The 21,564-nt window shown below is 39.9% G+C and overlaps 2 protein-coding genes across 3 annotated transcripts; one reads left to right on the top strand and one right to left on the bottom strand.

The window, feature by feature from the left end:
• The first annotated feature begins 928 nt into the window (after positions 1–928).
• LOC310953552 (centrosomal protein of 95 kDa-like) lies at positions 929–21,523 on the top strand. Its single transcript, XM_083922622.1, has 21 exons — positions 929–1,071; positions 3,293–3,415; positions 4,257–4,364; positions 4,617–4,727; positions 5,484–5,604; positions 7,302–7,420; positions 8,098–8,303; positions 9,073–9,124; positions 9,372–9,439; positions 9,970–10,166; positions 10,654–10,771; positions 11,076–11,193; positions 11,279–11,490; positions 11,911–12,006; positions 13,062–13,212; positions 18,882–19,051; positions 19,199–19,273; positions 19,419–19,571; positions 19,819–19,965; positions 20,094–20,165; positions 20,543–21,523. The coding sequence occupies exons 1-21, from the start codon at positions 1,047–1,049 to the stop codon at positions 20,717–20,719; spliced, it is 2,619 nt and encodes an 872-aa protein (XP_083778748.1). The 5' UTR covers positions 929–1,046; the 3' UTR covers positions 20,720–21,523.
• LOC310953563 (uncharacterized protein) lies at positions 13,236–18,537 on the bottom strand. Of its 2 annotated transcripts, none has more exons than XM_083922637.1 (4): positions 18,252–18,537; positions 15,322–15,370; positions 14,644–14,689; positions 13,236–14,442 (listed from the first exon to the last, which is right to left on the bottom strand). In XM_083922637.1, the coding sequence occupies exons 1-4, from the start codon at positions 18,513–18,515 to the stop codon at positions 14,181–14,183; spliced, it is 621 nt and encodes a 206-aa protein (XP_083778763.1). In that variant the 5' UTR covers positions 18,516–18,537; the 3' UTR covers positions 13,236–14,180. The 2 variants fall into 2 exon arrangements, with proteins under 2 accessions (XP_083778763.1, XP_083778762.1); XM_083922636.1 differs by lacking the exon at positions 18,252–18,537 and adding an exon at positions 16,946–17,329.
• Positions 21,524–21,564: the final 41 nt, after the last annotated feature.

The raw sequence follows: 21,564 nt of genomic DNA, 5'->3' as shown, positions 1-21,564 counted from the left end.
AAAGCTCTGCACATGGATATGAAATGGAACTGGGTACAATATTACAAAGGGCCTTCAGTTTTGCTGTGACACTAAAGATTTAGCTTTATATCTCATCAAAATGAAACAATGTATATAGAAAAAATATACTGTAATAGTAAATTATAAGAGTCTGCAAACTAATGTAGTCTATGATATATATATGATAAGAGATTATAACTCATATTTTCATGCCAGAATATTCAAAACAAGTTGTGTTAAAATTGCAGTATCTAATACAACACCACATGCAGGGAAGTAACGTTTATAGCCTGTTCTTTGACGTTTTATCTCTCTCAAATTGTTTCTCCACGGGCGCCGCCATTGTTCTCCGACTTATCTTGGTGAGGTCGGGGTTGGTTGAGCAAGTATTTCAGTGCACTTTTCCGAGTTGGAGGTCCGAAAGTTTCGACCTCCCACGGCACTGGAACGCAGCAAAATAAGCAGCTGCAGGATCGTCAAACTCCATTTCACCCAGTGCCAGCCTACAGTAGCTGCGCCGAACAATAGACAACTGTGGCAACCTGCAATGCCAAAGTAATTGTCAAACCTGTCAAAAGTTTTAAAATATTAATTCATACTAAATATAGTTTTTTATGGAAAAGCAATACTTTTATTCTGTAACCCTAAAACGCCCTGTGGGTGTATTATTATTATTATTATTATTTTTAAATATAGCTTTTAATGAAGATCCTACATATTCAACCTTTATGTCATGTTTAGTCCTCCATAACCAGCCGCCAAAAACACCAGAACAGAAAGAAAGGACAGTAACCACAGTAACCAGCAGAGGGTGGTACGCACCCAATCAAATGGAACTTCCGGGAACAAAGAACGAGCGGATCGTCCAATCAAACAAGACTTCAGTTTTAAATGAGACACGGTAGTTTCCTTCTCCCGGTGACTGAAAACCACAACAAACACTTAAACTGACCCAACTGTTCAAGCCAGGACCGGGACTCTGGGTTATACAAGGCTCTACTCCGGGTAGTCAGTGGATTTTACTGACTCTCGTCGACAGCTGTTTGATGGGAACCCAGGAGGAAGAGAGAGGTGAGGCAGCCGAGACTGTGCTGCTCCAGTCCGGAGCAAGCTAGCGACACGTAGCGACAACTTACAGCTAACGTTAACCGCTACCTGGTTATTGTAGCTTTTTCCTGCTGTTAACCGAGTCTGTCATCACGCGAAAATGTATATACTTTAAGATATGTTGTAATTTGAGGATTAGAGATCACACTTTGAAGTCGTCTGATAATGTTTACCGTTAGCAAACAGACCGAAGTAGCAACGTTAGCTCGCTACGTCTCTGTTAACTCAACCGGCGAAGTTGTTGTAAAACACGTCAGAGAGGAAGTTGTGACTTCATACAATAGTTTGCTTGTTGTTTTGTCATCACAAAGTCTTGGAAGCCGGTTTTATTTGTTTTAAACGGAACGTTAATGTCACCCAGACCGGTAGTCTTCGGTGGCTTGTGTGACGTTATCGTTAGTAAGGTGGCGTGTGTGTGTGTGTGTGTGTGTGAGACGTGATGACTCCCCGCTCTCACACTGAAGTTTGCCGCGGATATGGCAAACGGTTTTAACATTTAATAGCTAGACTGGATATGTATTACAGATATCTATGATTCAATTATTCCTGGAAAAAAAAAACATTTTAGATACCCAGACTGTGTAATTCTGACTAGGAAAAACGCCCATTTCCAATATCTACAATGCAATTGTTTCTAGTCATAATTTTAATTTCAGATGTAATAGTAATACATTTTATTTGTACAGTGCTTTTCAGGGTACTCAAAGACACCTTACACAGTAAACCAAAATATAAGCTAGATTAAGGGCCTGATCACACTATCCTTTTGGCCGCGGCCAAAACCGGTTTTTCAGCTAAAGTCTAGTACCTTTAAGTAGTGTGAGCGCACCCGCTCCGCGCTCAACTGGGGCCAGCTGGGCCGCCACGGCCCGCTTGAAATAGGTGGGCTTTAGCGGAGCCGTTTGCACATGTACGAGCACGAGCGTGCGCACGTGTACGCGCACGAGCACGAGCCCTACGGCAGTAGCGTTATGTCCGCCTGTTCGGACATGTAAATAGAAGGACGGACCATGCGCGGACATTTAACAACAACAACAATGGTGGTGAAAGGTTCACGTTGTGTTTACTGCAGATTTGGTCGGATGAAAATATTCAAAAACAGTCGACAAGACGCACAAAAACTCCGAGGTCTATGGAAAGATTTGTAAACAAAGCCACACACACGCGATCAATGCGTGTGACGTGTTACGGCTTGAAGGCGTATGGACAGCAAGAAGTATTGGCCGAGGCCCAGGTAGTGTGAGTACAAACGGGGCTGGGGCGCGGGGGGGAGAGGGAGGGGGGACAAGTACCCTAAAGTCCGGGTCGTGGTCCGGGAGGATAGTGTGATCACGCTATTAAACTACAAGTGAGTACATTAAAAACAAGTAGACTACATTTAAGAAACAATTAAGTTATGGTAAAAAAAAAAAAGATTCAAGCAGGTAAAACGGCTTAAAAGCAGGCACAATGTCACATTATGTATGTTTAAATATGTGAATAAAATGTTGATTTTCAAGTTTCATTTACTAAATTCAAATTAAAACAAAATACAAGTAGTGAAGAAATAAAAGTTAAATGACAAAGTGGATTATTTAAGGTTGAAGGCAATTCTGAAGAGATGGGTTTTGAAGGTGTGCTGGCCGGTGCATGCACCAAATGAAAAACCATTCCAGATATCCATAATGTAAATGTACATGACTGACTAGTATAAATGGCATTGGGATATGTACAACTGCAATTTTACTAGCAAGAATGATATTACTGATATCTAGATGTAATTGTGGATGTTGAGAATTGAAAGCCCAATACACATAAATAGAAAAAGTGACGTATTTTGTACTAATAAGAATGTCATTGTGGATATCTGAGATGATCATTCTGACTAATAAGAATTCAACTTTGATTAAAAATGTTAAAACAGCTTGTACGTGGATGGGCAGTCATGATTGAATTAACATGACCACCTCTAGAAGAGGTAACTACTACATCTGGTTTGTGTAAAAGTAACAAGTGAACGGCACCATAATGGGCTCTTTCGATGTAAAATCATTCTTTACATACGGTACAGTCTCCTTTATCAAGTTTTCTGTTTAACTCTGTCACTGCTCTTTATTTTAATTATTGTAGATACAATATTCACATTTATGCTAAATGACTTTACTGTTGGACATGAACAACACTTTTGCCATTTCTTTCCCTACAGATTGGGTAGATGTGGCAACTGATCTACTCAGCAAGTGTCCCGTAAACCTGAGGAAACTAACGGACTGTGATGCAAATGTTTTCATTGCCCTGTATGAAAACATCTTGGGGGAGAAAGTTCCAGGTAAGAACAAGCTGCTGATTTACCAAAAGTCAATACAATTGGTTAATCAATTAAATAGGCAAAGGCAAAGGAAAATGGGCAACTATTTTGATAAGTGAGTAATTGTTGAACTTTAAACTGGCACCTCTCAGTTCACACTCCTCGGGTTCTGAAGCCAAGTCCCAATTGACTGCCATTAAGTAAAAATGCCAAATATTCCGCTTCTCAGGTGTGATGATGCTGTTTTTTCTTTTGTCTAATGCAATATTAAACTTGAATACCTAAATATTTTGATGTGCTGGTTGGATGAACAAAACAAGCAATTTAATTTTACCTCACCCGACAAGTATAGCGCAAACAATTTATTGTCTCATGTAGCAAATTACTAGCAGAGGAATTAATGATGAATACAACCATTAACTGTGGCCCTAAGAAGGTAATTTAAATTCTAATTACAAGGTCAAAAACATGCTCAAACCCCTCTAAAACCTCACAGCTCGTGATCTCCTGAGTGTGCTTAGCATGTCAGGAATGCTTCCTAAGACCATGAAACATGCCATCATGAGACTGTTAATGTTGCGGAGCTCCTTTTTTTTTGGACCCACACTGTGTGTAGGTTTTTCATAAAAAGAAGGATCCTATTTTTTGCGCCAAGAACTTGTTTTTTTCTTTTTTGCCATGGTATTGAAAGAGATATCGAGAATCATTTTTAATACTGGTATTGTCAAATTCTAGCATCGTGACAAATTTAGAAAGCATGTTACTGGAAATTTGAAAAAAATGTTTTGTTTCTGTGGTCTCATTCATGTTCTGGTTATTCACGGTAGTGTGTGTGTATGTGTGTGTTTGTACATTTGCTTAGATTACATTGAAGCACCATGCAGTCAAGAGGATGACGTCCATAATGTTCAGTCTGTGATTGATTCACTTTCCCTGGATTACCTTCAGATCAGTCTCTCACATATTACAGGTATAATAAACATTTTCTCTATTGATACAAATAATGATTAGGTCGTGTGCAACTATAATAAACTGCTACATTCATGCATAACTTTCACTTTGATCGACTTGAGATGGTAGAAATTGTTCATTTTTTAGCCAGCATTTCCTTATTTCCCGAAGGGGCATGCAGAAACGCAAGGACTATTACAATCCCCCTTTTTTTCAGTAATAAAACAGATGAGTACTGAGTATAATGCTGAGACTGGCTGTGTGTTTGCAGGAGAAAATGTTGTCAGAGGAGACAAAGAGTCTATCAAGAACCTCCTGGAAATCTTCGATGGCCTCCTGGAATATCTCAAGGAGGAGATAAGCGAGGAGTCACAGATTGGTGGTAGGAAGAACCTGACAAATAATTTGCATTTTTAGATTGACAAAACCTTTATACTATATTAACGCTTTCTAAAATTAGTTTTAGGAAGTCTGCTTTAGTAACTCCGTAAGACAGTGCTATGCTACTGTGAATGAAAGAATATTAACACCAATGCACAATAATAGTTTATTTTACCAAGAACATGTGGGGAAAACCCGTGTAAACATATTTAAACTTTGCCATTAATACACGGTTGTCATCATTAAATGGCTTTGCAGAGCAGTGACCAGAGGCCTTTAGCATATACTTCTTCTTTTTACTGACTGAGACACAAGTCTCTGTTTTAGGGGCCTATTTGTCCTTCAGCACGGATGGGACATAATATGTCCTAAACCCGGTTTAAAACCAGCTGGTGCAGGGTTTTTGTAGGGAACAGTCCGCTCTCTTCATTAGGCAGAACTGAACATGTCTTTGTGTGAGTGGGCCGCCCCTCAGTTCCTCTGCTGCCAAACAGCAATTAGTAGTTAATAACTGTGTCTGCACTTACAAAAGAAGTGAGTTTCTAAAAGTTGTGGTGACAACGTGGTGTTTGTTGTCAGTGTCTAGCAATGACAAGTTGCGTGTCTGCTTTTACTACTTAGTTAAGTTAGTAGTTGCTGTATTTGGCCTTGTAGTTTACTTTTGTGCACTAACTGTTGTTCACTTGTCTTTTAGTTTTGTTTTTATATTTACTGACTCTCCCCCTGTGTCATTTATATTGTTCATGTCATTTTTCAGAAGAACTGAATGACAGTCTCAATGAGGATTTGTCTGGTGAAACCAGGGAGCCCACAAGCTGCAATGACACAGAGCACAAGGAGACTAAACCGGGGGGAGCATCTTTGTCTTCCAGTGGAGAGTAAGAGCTTCTCCTAGATTCACTGCACATACTCCCCAAACACTAAGAAACACAGTTGCATTGGAGATAAATTATGTTTATGTTTTTAAAGGTGTTTTTACAATTAAGTCACTAAAATACCGTTACTGAATGTTGTGTTACTTTGTTATTATCTTTGCCATTTGCTAAACTGAGAGGGAATTATTTTTTCTGACTTATACATGCAATGTTTCTAGTAAGTTATTGATAACTTATCTGGAGCACTGCTTTGTCATGTTTTGACCCGCCCAACTGTGGAGTCTGTACACGCCCAAGGTCAACTTTATGATCCTGGTGGTGTTAATAACAACAGTACTGAAATGAAAGCTATATGGGCACGTTACCAATGGTATAGTTTAGAAAAAATAAATATCTAAAAAGTTACTTATCATAGTAAGACATTACTTTCTGGTGAAAGTAATCAGTAAAGTAATTTAGTTACCTTTTAATGAGGTAATTACTAACTGTTACTACTATTCTTCAGTAACTACCACAACACTGGTGATATCTTTGAAGTCAGTCTGATATTTATTAAATTGAAAATGGCGTAGGTCAGCCTTGTAAGGAAATAAGAGAGGGAGTGCATCAGTGTTAGAAACATATAATAATAATAATACATTTTGTTTATGGAGTCCTTTTCATCAAAGATATCAAAGGGCTACAGGTTAAAAAAAAAAAAAAATCTTTAAAAGCATCCAAGAGGGGAAGCGTAAACGTTAAGACCTAACAACCATCTACATTTATTTACATATAGTACATATTTATTTTAACATTTTCTAATGAATATATTAATACCATTTTTAGTTTCTCTGGCAAACTAACATGTTTTTTTGTATTATTTTCAAAAAGAATATTAATTTGAAAATCCTGTCTTAATTTAATAATTGACAGTAGAGATTAAAACAGGGTCACAGTCATGCATGCCTTGCTCTTTTACCGAGAAAATGCGATGCATGGTAAAACAAATACAAATCTCAAATAAAGTAAAAAAAAAAAAAGAGTACCAGCTGTTCTGTTTGGTTTGAGCTCCCCCATAAACCAAAACACTGCTGACGGTCAGGTTTGTTACACATGACTGCGAAATGCCATTCAGCTTCAGAGCAGATCCGGCTGTACATCCTGTTGACACAACAGCCAGTTAGCCTAACCTTTTATCAGTAGTGTAAATAATGGCAAGTTAGTGGGATGCCATCACTGCAGCTCAATGTTGTCCCTAATGTAATTATTTATTTATTTAAATTTGTTCGTATGCAAAGTATTCAAACATTGTGTTCATGTTCTGCAATTTAAATATATTTGTATTCTGGCGACACCGTAAGTAAAAACTGATCCAGTCTGTGTGTGAGTAGCTTTATACAAGTGTGAAGTGATCAGCGAGTCGATGCTCCTGCTGTGAGGATTTCAACATTATGCTATGTCTGTTAAAGGACACGCTGCAAATAATACTGCCATGACCCAATTTGATCTGGAAAAGTCCCACTTTAACATGCAAGACTAATGACTTGTATTTCTTAGGTGCTACGTACTTGTAGACTTCTTTTTTTTTTTTTTAATCAGTCAGTTCCACAGTTTGAATCGGTTGTGGTTTGATGAATTCAGAGTGAACTAAAAGTGAACATCTATCATCTAGTACCTGTGTGCACTTTTGATAAATAATATGTACATGTGTTATCGCTCAGGTCCGCTGCCCATTTCAGTAAAAATTCCCTCCATACCACGAATGCTGAGGAAGTGGGATCAGCCAGTGAGCTCCTTGGGCTGGGAGTCTCAGCACGCACATTTACAGCCAATCAAGAAGGTAAGACACATAAACGCAGTCCTCCTTAATGTGTTTTGGCAAATTGCCTTGTTATCTTTGTGCATACATATCGATGTTGTTTTTCCTGCTGATTTTTCAGATATTTTTTGACCATAATGTTACATTAACATGTGTCAGTGATTCAGGAGTTCAATTAGTGGAAGAATTCTTTAAATGTTCTTGCATTTCAGTTTGAAACAGATTTAAGTATTTGAGAAAACATAAGCTGTTTTATGCACTGAATAAAGTTGTTTGTTTAGTTATTACCATATAAAGTAGTTACATAACTGGTCGTGTGGCCTTGCTGCAAAACACAAAGACAAGTGAGACACAAGTCTGAGAGTTCTGCTTCCATGTGTCTTTTTTTGGATACATTTGTTATTAACTGAATTTTTGGAGCATTTTAATTTCTTCTCATTTCTTATTTTGATTTAATTTCATTGTAGACAGGGACACAGAAAACTTGTAAAAATGTAAGACACATGATATTTACGTCTTTGTTGCTATGTAGTCATTGACTGCACTCCACGTTGTGAATCAGTTGTTGTTTCAAGAATTCAGAACCAAACAGGCGATTGTGTGGCATGCACCCCATTATTAAAGATTCAAAATTGTAACTGTGATAAACTTAATCATGATTAATCTGCAATGACTGGCTGTCCCTCCCCAAACCTCAGATGCAGTCCCCACCTCTTGTCCTCTGGACATGCAGGACACTCCACTGTCTGAACCGCTGACCTCAGCCATCGCTCTGCAGCCACCCAACCAAAGCAACACCCCCCACAGACCCGACACAGACCCACGCTTATCCAGCCAATCCCCTACAGCTGCCGGCCTCAGCCAAAGGCACGCAGGGGAGGGAACAGCTCCTGTCACTACAGAGGTAGTCTCATAGTTCAGTATGATGAGGCTCACTTGTTTTTCACAAGTTCTAGAGGCAGTGAGCTATATTACTAATGCGATGCAATACTGTCTCTCTCTGTCACACATCAACACTTTCACATACTCATGCTTCCTATTTTAGTGATTCCATGACAATATAGGAAGGATAAACATATACTGACTCTTTAAAAATGTGTAAGCTTATGTTTTAAAAACTTCTTTACTGACTGAATTCAATACTAACGATCATCAGTTACCAAACCCCCAAAGGAAAATGTCAGGGGGACAGTCTTTTAAATGTCTGCTGTCCATTAGCTTGAAAGAAACTCATTTCTATAAATGGGCATGTTTTTTGTTTTTTTTAGCTCAACTCCTTTACTGGCCTACAACCATGATCCACCACACCCTCACTGTGTATGACTAAGCCTCCGCCTAAGCTTTTTTAGGTTGTTGTATGTGTGCTTAAACCAAACTCTGATCCTGATCTCAACCAAAGGTGCCAACAGTTTAGCAACAATCTGTTGATAGTAATTTTGGCAGGTGAACTTGAGTCAACTTAATGGTAGTTGACAAACAACAGCACACTAAACTATAAGAACTTTGCTGAACATCTGTAGTTTTAGTGAACTTTTACTCTTACTGATGCTTTTGTGTAAATTCAAAATTGGATTATCAGAATGAAACAATCTCTGTCTTGTTAGTTTGTTTAGTTGCACTTTTATTCTTGCTTTTTGCCCCCCTCTCATTCTCTCACCATCCATCTTTCACAGACATCTAAAACAGTAGCTGAGACAGTTGTTACCAATGGACTACATTCTCCTGGTGAGTAGAACAAATATACGTTCATTCTTATTCAGATCAAAATGTCAAGTGGTTCGATTGATGATTTCTTGGACTCTGTATCACAGATCATTGGATTAAAAAAAAGCCTTCTAGCACTTGATTAGACTGATAGTTATGAATGAATGTTGACAATGGATCCAGCAAATCGTATTGTTTATCTGCTGTGCTCATGTGTTCACTACTTAACTTTTAACTTTCTTGATGTCATGTTTTGTTCATTTTCCAGCTGCAAGTGAGAAGTCTTTGTCCAGTCAGCACAAAGCCAGGAAAGAAGTGGAGGGGGAGACACTAGAGGTAACAGAGCAACAAGTCTTCACTTGTACCAAGCAATCTCAAACCCACGCAGACACATGTTTTAAGTATTGTGTCATCTCTAGCGATCCTTCTAAACAATCCAGCTGAAGGTCGGGTTTGGACTGACTATGGAACGCTGGTTGATTTGTTAAAAGGGAAGGACACAAGATGATAAACTATTGTACAGTGACACAAACAATGGTTAAAACCGATCTGACAGAATTTCTAAAACAAAAAAGTCAGAAAAAAAACATCTTTAAAAAATATGATCACATCTTTTCTTTGAATTGCCTCATTTATAGTCTTTCTAAAGTAAATATGTTGGAGATTAGCATATTGTTGTATCCATCTGATTCTAATTTATTCACATGACTCGTTTCCCAATTCAATCCCATACTATGTATCCATGTTATTAAGAGCAAATGGATTTATTTTAATACACAAATGTAACATTTCTGTTGCTTACCCTCTTTCTTGTTTTCATTTTCTGTTGTGTTACTTTATGTGAACCAAATTTTGTCTAATTTCAGCCTACTAATGGAGGTCCCAGGAGGGTTTTATTCTGCACCAAGCCAGATGTGCTCTTCCTCACCCTGCAGAATGAGATGGCAGTCACAACTCCTTCTCCACCAGACACTGAGGAGGACGGGCAAGATGAGGAGGATCTGAGTTCTACACTAAGGCAACCGGACAGAAGAATAGATCACAGAGATAGGACAGGCCTCAGGTATGACAGGTGACCTTTCACAGAACAGCAGGAAGTTACATAATAAAGGCCTTTTAACAACAGGGACGAAATGGAAAAACTAAACATAAAAACAGAATATTCATTGATGATTTTCACGTTCCGAACCAGTCTGACACAAATGTTCTCTGTTTGTTCATGCTACAGAAAGTGAAAGTTTCGCACCATCACACAATCACCATTGTCATCGTTCTGTTTACTATAACAAACCCATGCTCAACTCTACAACTGGAAACAAGCTCGTTGTACACAATAGCGAACGTTTCTGATTCGGTGTAGTAGATGGGCGTGACTTTTTAAATTGACCCACAGTTTATTTGCGCAAATCATGTGCGTTTGGTCTGAAAGGGTCTTGGAATAGAATGTCCTCGACATTGGTAACTTATGCAGGGACAATGTGGTAATGCTTATTTTTCTGGCGGTCTGTATCTCTGCTCTATGGTGTTTTTGTAATCGTCTCCCTGAGCAGTTGCTGTTTGGAGGAGGAAGAGCCTCTGTCGTACCGCAGAAAAAGGAACAAGCAAGCTGAAGAAGAACTGCATCACTTATCTGAGAACCTCTCCCATCGATTAGAGGAACTCGATCAGGTGTGTGTGGGTTTGGTATAAGCTCCCATTATATTGTCAGGAATGTTTTGTGCTCGAGCAAAAGGTTTTTGATCCTTTGTGTGTGCACGTCGGTTTTGTTGGCGGTGCTTTCTATTTTAAGTCCATGTTGTTATGGTCAGTTCAGTGCAGTTTGTTTCATTTTTACGAGGATACATAAATAAACCCACATACTCTTTTTAATAATTAATGATTTTACCATTAGAAGATGAAGTGTGTGCATTTTTCATATTTGTGTATTATCCCTTTTATGCTTTCAACAATGTGTGGTGTGTAATTCCTGTAGATGCTCAAACGAGTAGTGGGTGAAAGTGGAGAGTCCAGTGAAGTGAGAGAAGAGGACAAGCACTCCCACCACAGTGACAGCATCATGGAGTGTCGCAGGACCCCTAGGCATCACTCTGGTGAATACATGTTATGTCTGACACACACATTTAACACATACAATTATTTTTAACAATACTAAAACTATATTGTAACATTGATCAGTTTCAGGAACCCCTGATGCTGACTCCACCAGCCGGACACGCTCCTTATCCCCCTCACCTCCGCGGGTCCGTCGCTCCCTGCAGGGACAGTTGGAAGATGCTATGGCAGAGGCCTTGAGTCTGGATGATGGGAGACAAAGCAACCTTGCAGCTCCTGATCATTCAAGGCGAGGAGAGCTACACCACAGACCTTCTCACAGAAAACATAGAAAGGTATTACCATAGTAATTAATTTTTTGCTTTCCTTTTAAAAAAGTATCGGATGTTCCAATTATATTTTGCTTTCATGTATTTGTTTTTACTGTTTTTTTATGTATTTCAAATACTTATTTTATAACTACCGAAAAATACGGTATATGGTTATATATAACAAGCATATTACATGAATACAACTGGCTGTAATTTGCGGACTGCTCAATAGGTTTATTGCTACATTAAAGCCTGACTGGGAGGATTCAAAATAATTAAATCAAGACACTGTGTATTTGCTTGCTTGTTTTTCATTAAGTTCTCCTTTTTCCCTGACAAATAATCAAAAATTCAGTTCAAAATATATGTTGTATTATAATTGAAAGTATATTAAATTGATTTGGTTCTTGGCTCTGTTCATAAAATAAGGTATCTCTTTTTCAGTATCCGGAGAAAAAGGCCTATGAGGAAGAGTTGAAAAGATATGAAGACAAAGAATGGGCAGATCTAAACAAGGCACGCCTGAAAGCTCAGGAAGCCGTAAGTAATTAGTATGAGTACTCTATAACCTCTCTCTCAGCCTTTCCCCAGGGCTTAAAGTTGTCAGACACAGGGCGATTTTAAATTCATGTAATACTTAGTTATTGTATACATTTTCTGTGCTATGGTTGCTGCTTAAAAGATCGGTTTCAGTTGGAATATGCACTGCTTGTGTCTACTAGCTCTGTGAGTGCTTTGTTCTTTACTTCCCTTATGTAGAAATTAGTGACTAACACTTAAAGAGAACGATCACATTGGTTACAGTAAAATTTAAATGGATCAAAGTATTATATACGCAGAACCTGCAACAGTGACCTTTCAGTTTACTGCATGAGATAGATAATTGTGAATATGATATACAAATGCGTCAAAACTGTTAGATAAAAACATTACGGTACATTTCATTTAGCCGACGCTTCCAAAGCTACTTCCAAAAAGTGCATTCAGCCAGGAAGGAACAAACCCAGAACAGCAAGGGTTAGGTAAATGCGCTAGCTTTAAATAAGCCAAACTACAGAGTGCTATATATAAATATATGTGTAGGCTGTAAATGCCGCCTTTATTGATTTAACAACAAACAAAAAAAGGTTAGAGTACAGTCAAAATAGATGCGTTTTTAGCCTAAGTGAAACAATCTTGTAATAATATCCACTTGTGCACTTTCACTTGCTGCACTAATACAATCATTTACAACAAGGATTTGTTCAGATAGAATCAAAAATTTTACTGTATTTACAGAAAATGCTGAGTTATTCTTAACATGGTAAAGACTTCAGGATGCATAAAACAAAAAACACTTCCTCAATGTTCAACGCACTATAAAACTTGCAACTAATTTGTTGGTGTGTTCTAGTGGAAACTTAAGGAGAAATGTTCCCTTTTAACTGGACTTTTCTGTTAACACTAACTTACTTCCAAAGTTGTCATAAACTTGGTATAAAATGATAAATAAAAATTTGCAGACCACCGTTAAACAAGCAAGGATATTAACCTTAACAAAAAGCATTCCGCTTGTTGGAAGATGGGAAATATTGTGAATTCCTATGTGCTTGTAGGAGCGACTGTACAGGGAGGCCATACTGAAGGATGTTTCAGAAGCCCCCAGACTGTCCCCAGCAAGAACGAAGGCCCATCATAGGTCACAGCACAATGCACAAACCACACCAGGACGCAGATGGCAGGTGGCCCCCAGGAAAGCTCCATCAAGTAGGTTCAGTTTGTAAATTTACCACATGGCCTGTTGTGTTATTTTTCTAGATATAACGATAGGTGTTTGACACTGGACAGAAAGATTGCAATTTGGCGGCCTTTTGCCGGCCTGGTACTCAGACAGATTGCGGCATATAGCCGGCCTGATTTAGCACCCCAATGTGCCGGCTCAGACCCTACACATATTGCCGGCTCGACCTTGAGTTTTGCGGGCCGCAAGTCGGAGTCAAACCCGGCCTCAGCCTCTTTACATGGGGCGACCGCACTAACCACTGCCCACCGCCCACCGCCCCCTCAGCCGGAAACAGCTTATCACACTAATGAGAAATACAAATTCTCAAATCATGGCGATGGTGAAAGATGGGATTCTTTAAGACTAGGTGGCCGAGGAACTTTGCCGGCGTGGGTTTCATTGGGAGACAAGTGATCAAAAAATTAACGAGCTTGAGAAAAATGTTCAACAAGGTCAGTGGCCACAATGACAGAAACCCAACTTTGTGCTTCACGTCACATGTTTAGGCTACGCCTATCCCAGAATATTATGTCTCGGTTTCACATAGACAGGACGTCAAACTGACGCCTTTGCCTGGCTGCAAATGTGCTAGCTTTTCTGTATAAAAACAACCTATGGGTAGTTTTCTAGGACTCAATGGCACCGTTCACTAGTTTCTCACTAGTTGCAAGCAAAACTTTTGATCGCCTCTTTTACGCTAATTGTGTTCATTATTAGCAATTTTAAAGTGATTACTCTGGACTGAACCTTTATCTCAAATGAAAACTTTACAGAATGGTTGGTCATCATTTAGCATCTCCAACTGCATATTATAGATCCACCTTAAGGCACATCTGAAGCTGGGTTCAAGCTCAATTTCAGACCCATGTAGGTCAAACATAGCTATGACAGAGGTGACATTGGGCCTTTCAGATATTTAATGGACTGTGAGGATTCAGAAATGCTCGTCTTATTAAGCTGTGACGACTGAGCCTTGGCGTTTACCAACACCTTGTCCTTTGGCTTTGTTTGTCTTTTTCTGATATCTGGCCATATTTCTAGCTTCCGGCTGGCTGGCCCACTTGCGTTGATGATTGCAGAAGTAACAGCTCTGGTAGACTATGATGTAAGGGCCGCGAAGGTATGTCATACAGCGGCACTTTCCTTCGCACATTGGGCAGTGATCCAACAGCTGCAAGATTGCTTCCTTGTCCACAATGTGCTGCAGAACTGGTCTGTTATGGGGCAGAAAAGAGAGCGGCTAAATGATGACAGAGCTGGAAAGGCACGAATCGCCACTATGGCTAAAAGAGATTTAACTGAAATCACTGTAACTGAATGAAGTATAAGAAATCTCTGTGTTATAATACTGTGTCACTTAACTGCCTGCATTTATTTTAAGCTGCATGGTTTATTAGACATATTAGGGGACTTACTTCTCTGGGGTTGCAGAGCTCGCCTCGGGTACATTTTCTTCATTGCCTGTAAATACATATCGCTATGGTCAGTCAAAAGAATATTTTATATTTAAAAAAAATAGCAGGGTTTTAGTTAAAACCAACCAAAAGCAGAATATTTAAGAGTTAGACAACTTTTACTACATCAGCCGCTGGACAAACTGAGGAACATCAGAAACGTACTTGACAGAATGTATACAGAAAAAAAAATGCATTGATTATATTATAGTAAAAATCGGAGGACTTTATTGATACTGATATGTTCTCAATATATGAACTGCAGCACATCTATTTTGTTAGATAAAAAAGAAGCTTCCTTTGTGGATTGCCCACTGTGGAGCTTCATAAAAACATGTCAATGTCTTCATTTACACCTCTGAAGCAATACTTAGCACTTCATTACTAATTGTTATGGTCACTTGCTAAAGGTCTGCTGCATGACTTTAAGCATGGACTTAGTCTGAAACATTTGTGCACGTTAAATATTTTCTACACAAGACACTGGGTATAGACTCTCAGAGTTGCCATAAATAAATTAAGACGTTCCCTTGATCAACTCTTTGCATATGAATACATGTCTCTTTCAACATAGTGTCATTTATTAATCACATGCACCTGTAAACCACACTAGATGGTGAGGATCATTCACTGACTCACCCGTGCTTCTGCCTGATGATCCGTCCGTTACTGCACAGGTGTCTTGCGGCTGTAAAATACCACACAACACAGACACTCTCTAAACACCTGGCTGCAAACAATGTACAGTAGTATGGCAGGAAACTTGCCATATACTGTATATTTTTTTTTTCCAGTGTGTAATCCCTCCCTCTAAACATGCCATTTACTGCATACATACAGTTGTATCTCAAAAGGAAAATGTGACACCTTTTTATGTGGATTTCTCAATCAGTGTTGCGGTTAAGTGTGGTCGAATTAGGCAGTAAATTCTTCAGTGTGCTATATTGACTGAGAAAGCTGAGTTCCCAGCATGTTTGTATTAAGAAAAAAAGTTAAAACTACTCCGGTTAACGCATGATTCAATCTTCCGCTCTTATCACATTGCAGTCACAAGTGATATGTGACCCACATGTTCTCCTTTTAACTTATTTTTCATTTTACCTTTTATTTTTATTTGTTTCTATTCTGCTCTGTAGCACTTTGAGATGGTTGAATGGACTTTACAGAACCTATGATCAGAGGCACTGTTTCCCAGCAGACAAGGCAGGGATCTGCTTTGGTCCCCAGGCCAGTATGGTCCCCTGAGGGCTGGCAAACTTTAAACCAGTGACAATGAGCAAAGTTTTTAATCACTGCATTTACATGCAGTTTAGTAACCCAATTATATTTGGGTTAAGGGCATTCCCCGATTTCTTAAACACCATACCCTGGGTAAATACGAGGTTCTCATACCCCGGTTCTCACAATAATAGATTGTTACCTTTAAACCGAGGGAGGGCTTCGCGGAGTTACGCTGTCATTTTCCAATTCAACCCCGGCTCATGTATACGAGGGGGAACCTCAATAATCTGACCATTCCCTTAACCGGAGTATGGTAATTTCTGGTACTGATGTGCATGTAAACTCCCATTGCACGTTGTTATTCATTTATTTATTTTACTCCCTTTCAAGTGGCGTGCATGATTCAGTTTAAACAAACCTATAATGGTGATGAACGCTGGTTCGGGGGCCCCTGGTGATTTTTTGCCCAAGGCCAGAGCAGACTCTAGAATCGCCTCTGCCTGTGATCATTACCATCATGACTTCAGATAACCCAGCAGCTAACATTAGAGCAGTGTAACAGTAAAGTTTGTAGGCGCATGCCGCACCAGCTGTCAAAATGTGCTCCTGCGTAAAAGCACCTCCTGTTATCTCTCTTTATACAAAGAGAGAGAGTCGCTAACAGCCGGACGTGGCTAACAATGATTAGCTCGGGGGATGCGGTGAACGCATCAAAATGGCCTTTTTTAACCACTAATACTACTCAAAATAACACCAAACCTCTGCAGTAACACGATAAGAGTCTCTACACATAAAACGAAGCAACAACAACGTAGTTAGCGAACCCGAAGTGTATTAAAAAGTTAGCCTACCTGGACCGCTCACAAGAACATCTTTAATTTTCTCAAATTAATACAACAGAGTAATGGAAGAGGAGTCAAATCACTTTATTAAAACTCTTCACTTTGTGACAATATTGTCTCACTGCAGATGCATTAAGCGCTACACGTGGTTTGTGATGCATACATCGTTTATTACACAACAAATACGCAAACGACTTTACCTCCAGTCGATGCAGTCGCGGAATAGCAGTCTTCTTCAAGCACGCCTTCTTTGGGTTATCTGGGTCAGAAGCTCTTGTCGGAATTACGAAATCGTCCTTTTCGAAATGTTTGCTGCAGACACGGTAATCCTTCTTCATAAGCGTCTTGGTCGTCGTCTTAATGTCCATATTCAAAACAATAAGCCACTGGTTTATCAGAGCACGGTCATTGTACCGCAGTGGCAGCCTATGAAATGTCTCTGGGTTGTAAGATTTCATTTTTGTTTCGCAACCGGGAAACACACAAACACGAACCATGCTGTCTCTCTTTACTTCTAGCTGCAGGTCAGTCGTCTCTTCCTGTGCGTCTTCCGGCAACACACGTCCCCACCCGCGGAGATCTCGCGTGATGTTTCGGTGCTGCAGGGAAAGATGCTGTGTAGGACTTTTCCAAACCTTTTACCATCTATTATTAACTTATATTTCACCACACTGGCACAAACCACAAAGTCCACGTGTTTTGCTGAAATAAAACCTCAATGGGCTCCTTCCTTTTGGATTGCATTTGGCAATCGACTTGAATGGGCCAGTTGGTAAATCTTTCAAAGCACTATTTTAATAAACTCCAGGGTTCACTAACTACGTTCTTGTTGCTTTGTCTTATGTGTAATGACTCTTATCATCCTACTTTAAAGGTTTGGTGTTATTTTGAGCAGTATTGGTGGTTAAAAAAAGCCTAATCAGTGCGATTTCTCCGTTAATAGTTGATCAGCAGAGAAAACAGTCAACATTCACTTGATAGTCAAAATAAAAAACTGTTTAAACCATTTCATTAAATTATGCCAAACCACTCGTGCAACACAAAGACTTATATTCATCTTGCACCATAAGGCTTGTTTTTGAATAATAATATAATACATTTTTTTATGATTTGTATGGTGTTAATGTGTTGTTTGTATACAGTAGCTGGTTTAGGTTTGATTGCAGGATTTACGTTTTGCAAAAAAAACATAAAAAATATATTATTCAAAAACAAGTCTCGTGATACATGAGTGATATTAGTCTTTAAGTTGCACAAGTGGTTTGACTTAATTTAATGAAATGGTTTAAATGCATAATAGTTTTTTATTCTAAATATCAAATTAATGTTGAATGTCAAACTGACCTAATACCGGTCTCTATGGCTTATTTAATGTATATTCGTGCTGAGAGACGATCGGGTGCTATTACGCCAGAATGACACTGTTTATGAGTTTAGATGGATTGCGGCCCACTTCACCGTCACGTTTTTCCCTGGATCGTTTATTTGTAGGAACTTGACTCTTACCTGACGCTTGGGTAAAGCAGTGCTCTTCAGCATGTGCCTGTCTTTCTTATTTGGCCGTGGTTTGACATAATCTTCTTCAGAGAAATGGTCGCTGCAGACGCGGAGTTGTCTCAGCCTTTCACGACTTAACGTTGCTGTTATATTCAGTGCCACGAGCCACCGCTGTGTCAGGTCAGTGCCATTTAACGGGACCCGGTGAAATCTAAACGGGGACCAGGACACTTCTTTGTTCGAACAGCCCGGAAAAACACACGCACGTACCATCTTTGAGATGTTTCTAAAAGTGAATTTGTTTTCAGTCAAGGCTGAAGGAAGGAGGCTGGGTGTCTGAGCTTTGGGGTGTAACGCATGCGCAATGGAACCGGAGCTGCGCTCTTGTTGGGCTCCAGCAGATGGCGCTAGAAATGAAGTGATGGTTTCCGCCCATACCATGACGTACCGTGAAACCCGTTGAAACCAAGCAGTCTTTCAATAACTTATGTTGTCCCTGAAGGCACATATGCAATATGAAGGATTGCATAAAAATAAAAACATTCAGGATGTAAAAAATCCTGTTCTTTGTCCCAGGCAATATACCGTACAATCATTGTTATAAACAAAAATGACTAATGTTCTGGTTCCCCCCTCCAGCGAAGGTGAAGGAGAATGAGCTGCTTCCGGTGCTCCTGGAGGAGTTGCCCCACCTTCACATCTCCCCCCATGCCCTGGGTCGAATGTGGGAGCAGCAGATGCAGCAGGTGGACAGACTCCACGCACTTTCATCCCCTCACAGCAAGCGTCGCAGCAAACTCTCCAGACAGGTAATAGGAATGTGGCCACTAAGAGTCTGCTAACTGCTGTGAGAGATTTACTTTGATGTGTGTCCCCCAACATTGAAAAATCTGGACTGCATGATTTTTTGCGGATGGATTGATGGATGAATTTGTAAACGCCCACTTGTCTGCCAGGTGGAAGAAACCCAGAGGAAACATGACCTGCTGGTGGAGATCGTGCGCAAAGAGCAGGACCAAAACAGCCGCCTGGTGAGCATCAACACACATTTACATCACATTCTTAAGTAAACAACACAGTGGCGTAGGTAGACAGACTTCACCGGCCTCTTCTGGTCACGCGGTATTCGTAATGCCGAGCCAGCCAATAACAAGCTTTAAAATGTTGATCTTCCAGAGAGACTTTAAAGAGCGTATCCAGGAGCAGAAGTCAACACAGAGCAAACTGAGGGAACAGAGGCAGCAGATCGCACGCGCCAAGAAGTACCACAGCGACTACCATGTCCAGCACCGTGCCCGCCTGATGAGGGCACGCACCAAGGAGGAGAGGGTTGGTAGCGAAGGCCATTAATAACTTTGTATTGCAGTTTTAGGTCTAAAGCAGCAACTTATGAGTACTTACATTATTTATTAACCTTTTCTTGTTTTTTTAATTTATTTACTTAATATTTTGTATGAAAGATAACATAATTAAATGCCCAAAAGGACTGTAATCCGTGTCCTATCTCTGTACACACAGTGTAACATGGGAAACACGACAGAAGACCTAATGCGTGGTTGTGTGTGCGCTTGTACAGATGTTTCGGCAGCTATTTGAGGAGGGTTTGGAGCTACAGAAAGTCCGGTTGAGAGAGCAGAAAGCCTACGCCAGGGAGCAGCGTCTGGAACATCAGAGACGACACCAGGACCAGATCAAGTCCATGGAGAACTACTATAAAGACCAAGTAGGACACACACCCACACACAAACACACCCACGCACACACACTTTTGAAATGTTTCAAATGGACATTACAATACTATACTATACTATAAATTCCAGGTGAGCTTTAATGTGAATTCCTCTCTTACAGTTTTCACTACTAGCTGAAAAACTCGCCCAAGAGCGGGAGGAGATCCAGGTTCGGACAAAAGCTCAAGAAAAGGTACTGCTGACACAAAACAGTCTTATCATTTTGATCTTCTTATTAGAGGTCTCTGGACAGACTTGTCGGACAACATGAGCAACATGTCTTGAATGCAATTTCATGTTAGGGAGAGTTGCATTTTAGTAACTAGATAATTAATAATCTTAATCACATCGATAAACCATTTTTTCTGGACTTTTTCACGTTTGGTTTAAGAAAACCGTGGAACCTTTCGGGGGGCAGAATCAAACTTTCAGACCACAAGACAGACAGCATTCATGCAGTTCTTAAATCTAACGTTATGCCACTGAAGTTTATTCAGATTATTCACTTTTCCCTGAAAAAAAAATGTAATTTTAGGGAGGAACCGTCACTATTTTGCCATTGTTTTACAGGCTCTGCTGAAGATGAAGCGAGAGCTGCGTTCAAGGATGGAGCGTGAGATTGGTGAACTGCAGAAGATCATCGTCCAGAACGACGAGGACGACCATTTCCAGGACCTGGAGGTCCACAGGCTGCGCAATCGGGTCCAGATGGCTTCCTTCCAGTACAACACTAGCTATCTGCACTGACCAGGGAAGCGAGACACAGGGCTGTTTTAAGCCCGGCGCCACCGAGGCTGGTTTACATCAGAGGACACATGCTACAAAAGACTCTGTTTCTGCCTTTCTCAACTAAGGGTACGACTTTGTGACAACAGTCTGTTGTCTCTGCATCTTCCCGCAGATTTGCACAGGAGAGGAAATTCACAGTGAAAGAACTTATACAAGTCCTAATAATTATTAATGAACTGAACACACTCCGACAAAATGTAGCCATCCTCTCACCTCAGCTGCTATACCTGAACTTAACGACACCTTTGACCAAGTCCCCTTCTTTCATGGGTCTTAGTACTTGATAATTAAGAACGTTCTTAAATGGTTCCCTCACTGTGCAGTGCTGATATTGTAGCGAACAACTAGTAAAAATGTTCTTCCTCTTGCCAAATAGGGACCACCGATGCAAAGTTAACAAGTATGAATGTCCCACACTGTTAGGTTTTAAACTTCCACTTTTTCCTTCTTATATGTACGATGTCTTCCTTTAATGATTCAACCCATGGATTATTTATTTTTTAACTTTAATGGTGTGATTTTTGTTTTTAAATTAACCTGGTGTTGTGCTGTCTGTCCACCAGGGGCGATGATAATCAGTCTTTCATGACTTCTCCTGTTCCGCAGCTCCATTGTGACTGTTTTTAACCCAGACCTAAAGACGGTAGTTTTAAATCAGTACAAATTATTGCAATGTTAAAAAACTGTCCACTGATATTGTAACTAATGAGCACACAAATGCCCCTTCATTATCATCATCCATTAAATGTGTGGGCTCACTCATATCGTGTGGTTGGAATGAATGAAAGGTGTGAGTAGCTTGA

This window comes from Echiichthys vipera (genome assembly GCF_963691815.1).
Source record: "Echiichthys vipera genome assembly, chromosome: 2".
NCBI classification, from domain to species: Eukaryota; Metazoa; Chordata; class Actinopteri; order Perciformes; family Trachinidae; genus Echiichthys; species Echiichthys vipera.
This window is presented reverse-complemented; position numbering and strand designations above follow the sequence as displayed.

Coding starts and splice junctions, on each gene's coding strand:
- LOC310953563 (XM_083922636.1), bottom strand. CDS start 17,242: ATGGTTCGTGTTTGTGTGTTTCCCGGTTGCGAAACAAAAATGAAATCT. Junction 14,690..15,321: donor ATCATCAGGCAGAAGCACGG/GTGAGTCAGTGA, acceptor ATGTATTTACAG/GCAATGAAGAAAATGTACCC. Junction 14,443..14,643: donor AGCTCTGCAACCCCAGAGAA/GTAAGTCCCCTA, acceptor GCCCCATAACAG/ACCAGTTCTGCAGCACATTG.
- LOC310953552 (XM_083922622.1), top strand. CDS start 1,047: ATGGGAACCCAGGAGGAAGAGAGAG. Junction 1,072..3,292: donor AACCCAGGAGGAAGAGAGAG/GTGAGGCAGCCG, acceptor CTTTCCCTACAG/ATTGGGTAGATGTGGCAACT. Junction 11,194..11,278: donor GACCCCTAGGCATCACTCTG/GTGAATACATGT, acceptor AACATTGATCAG/TTTCAGGAACCCCTGATGCT.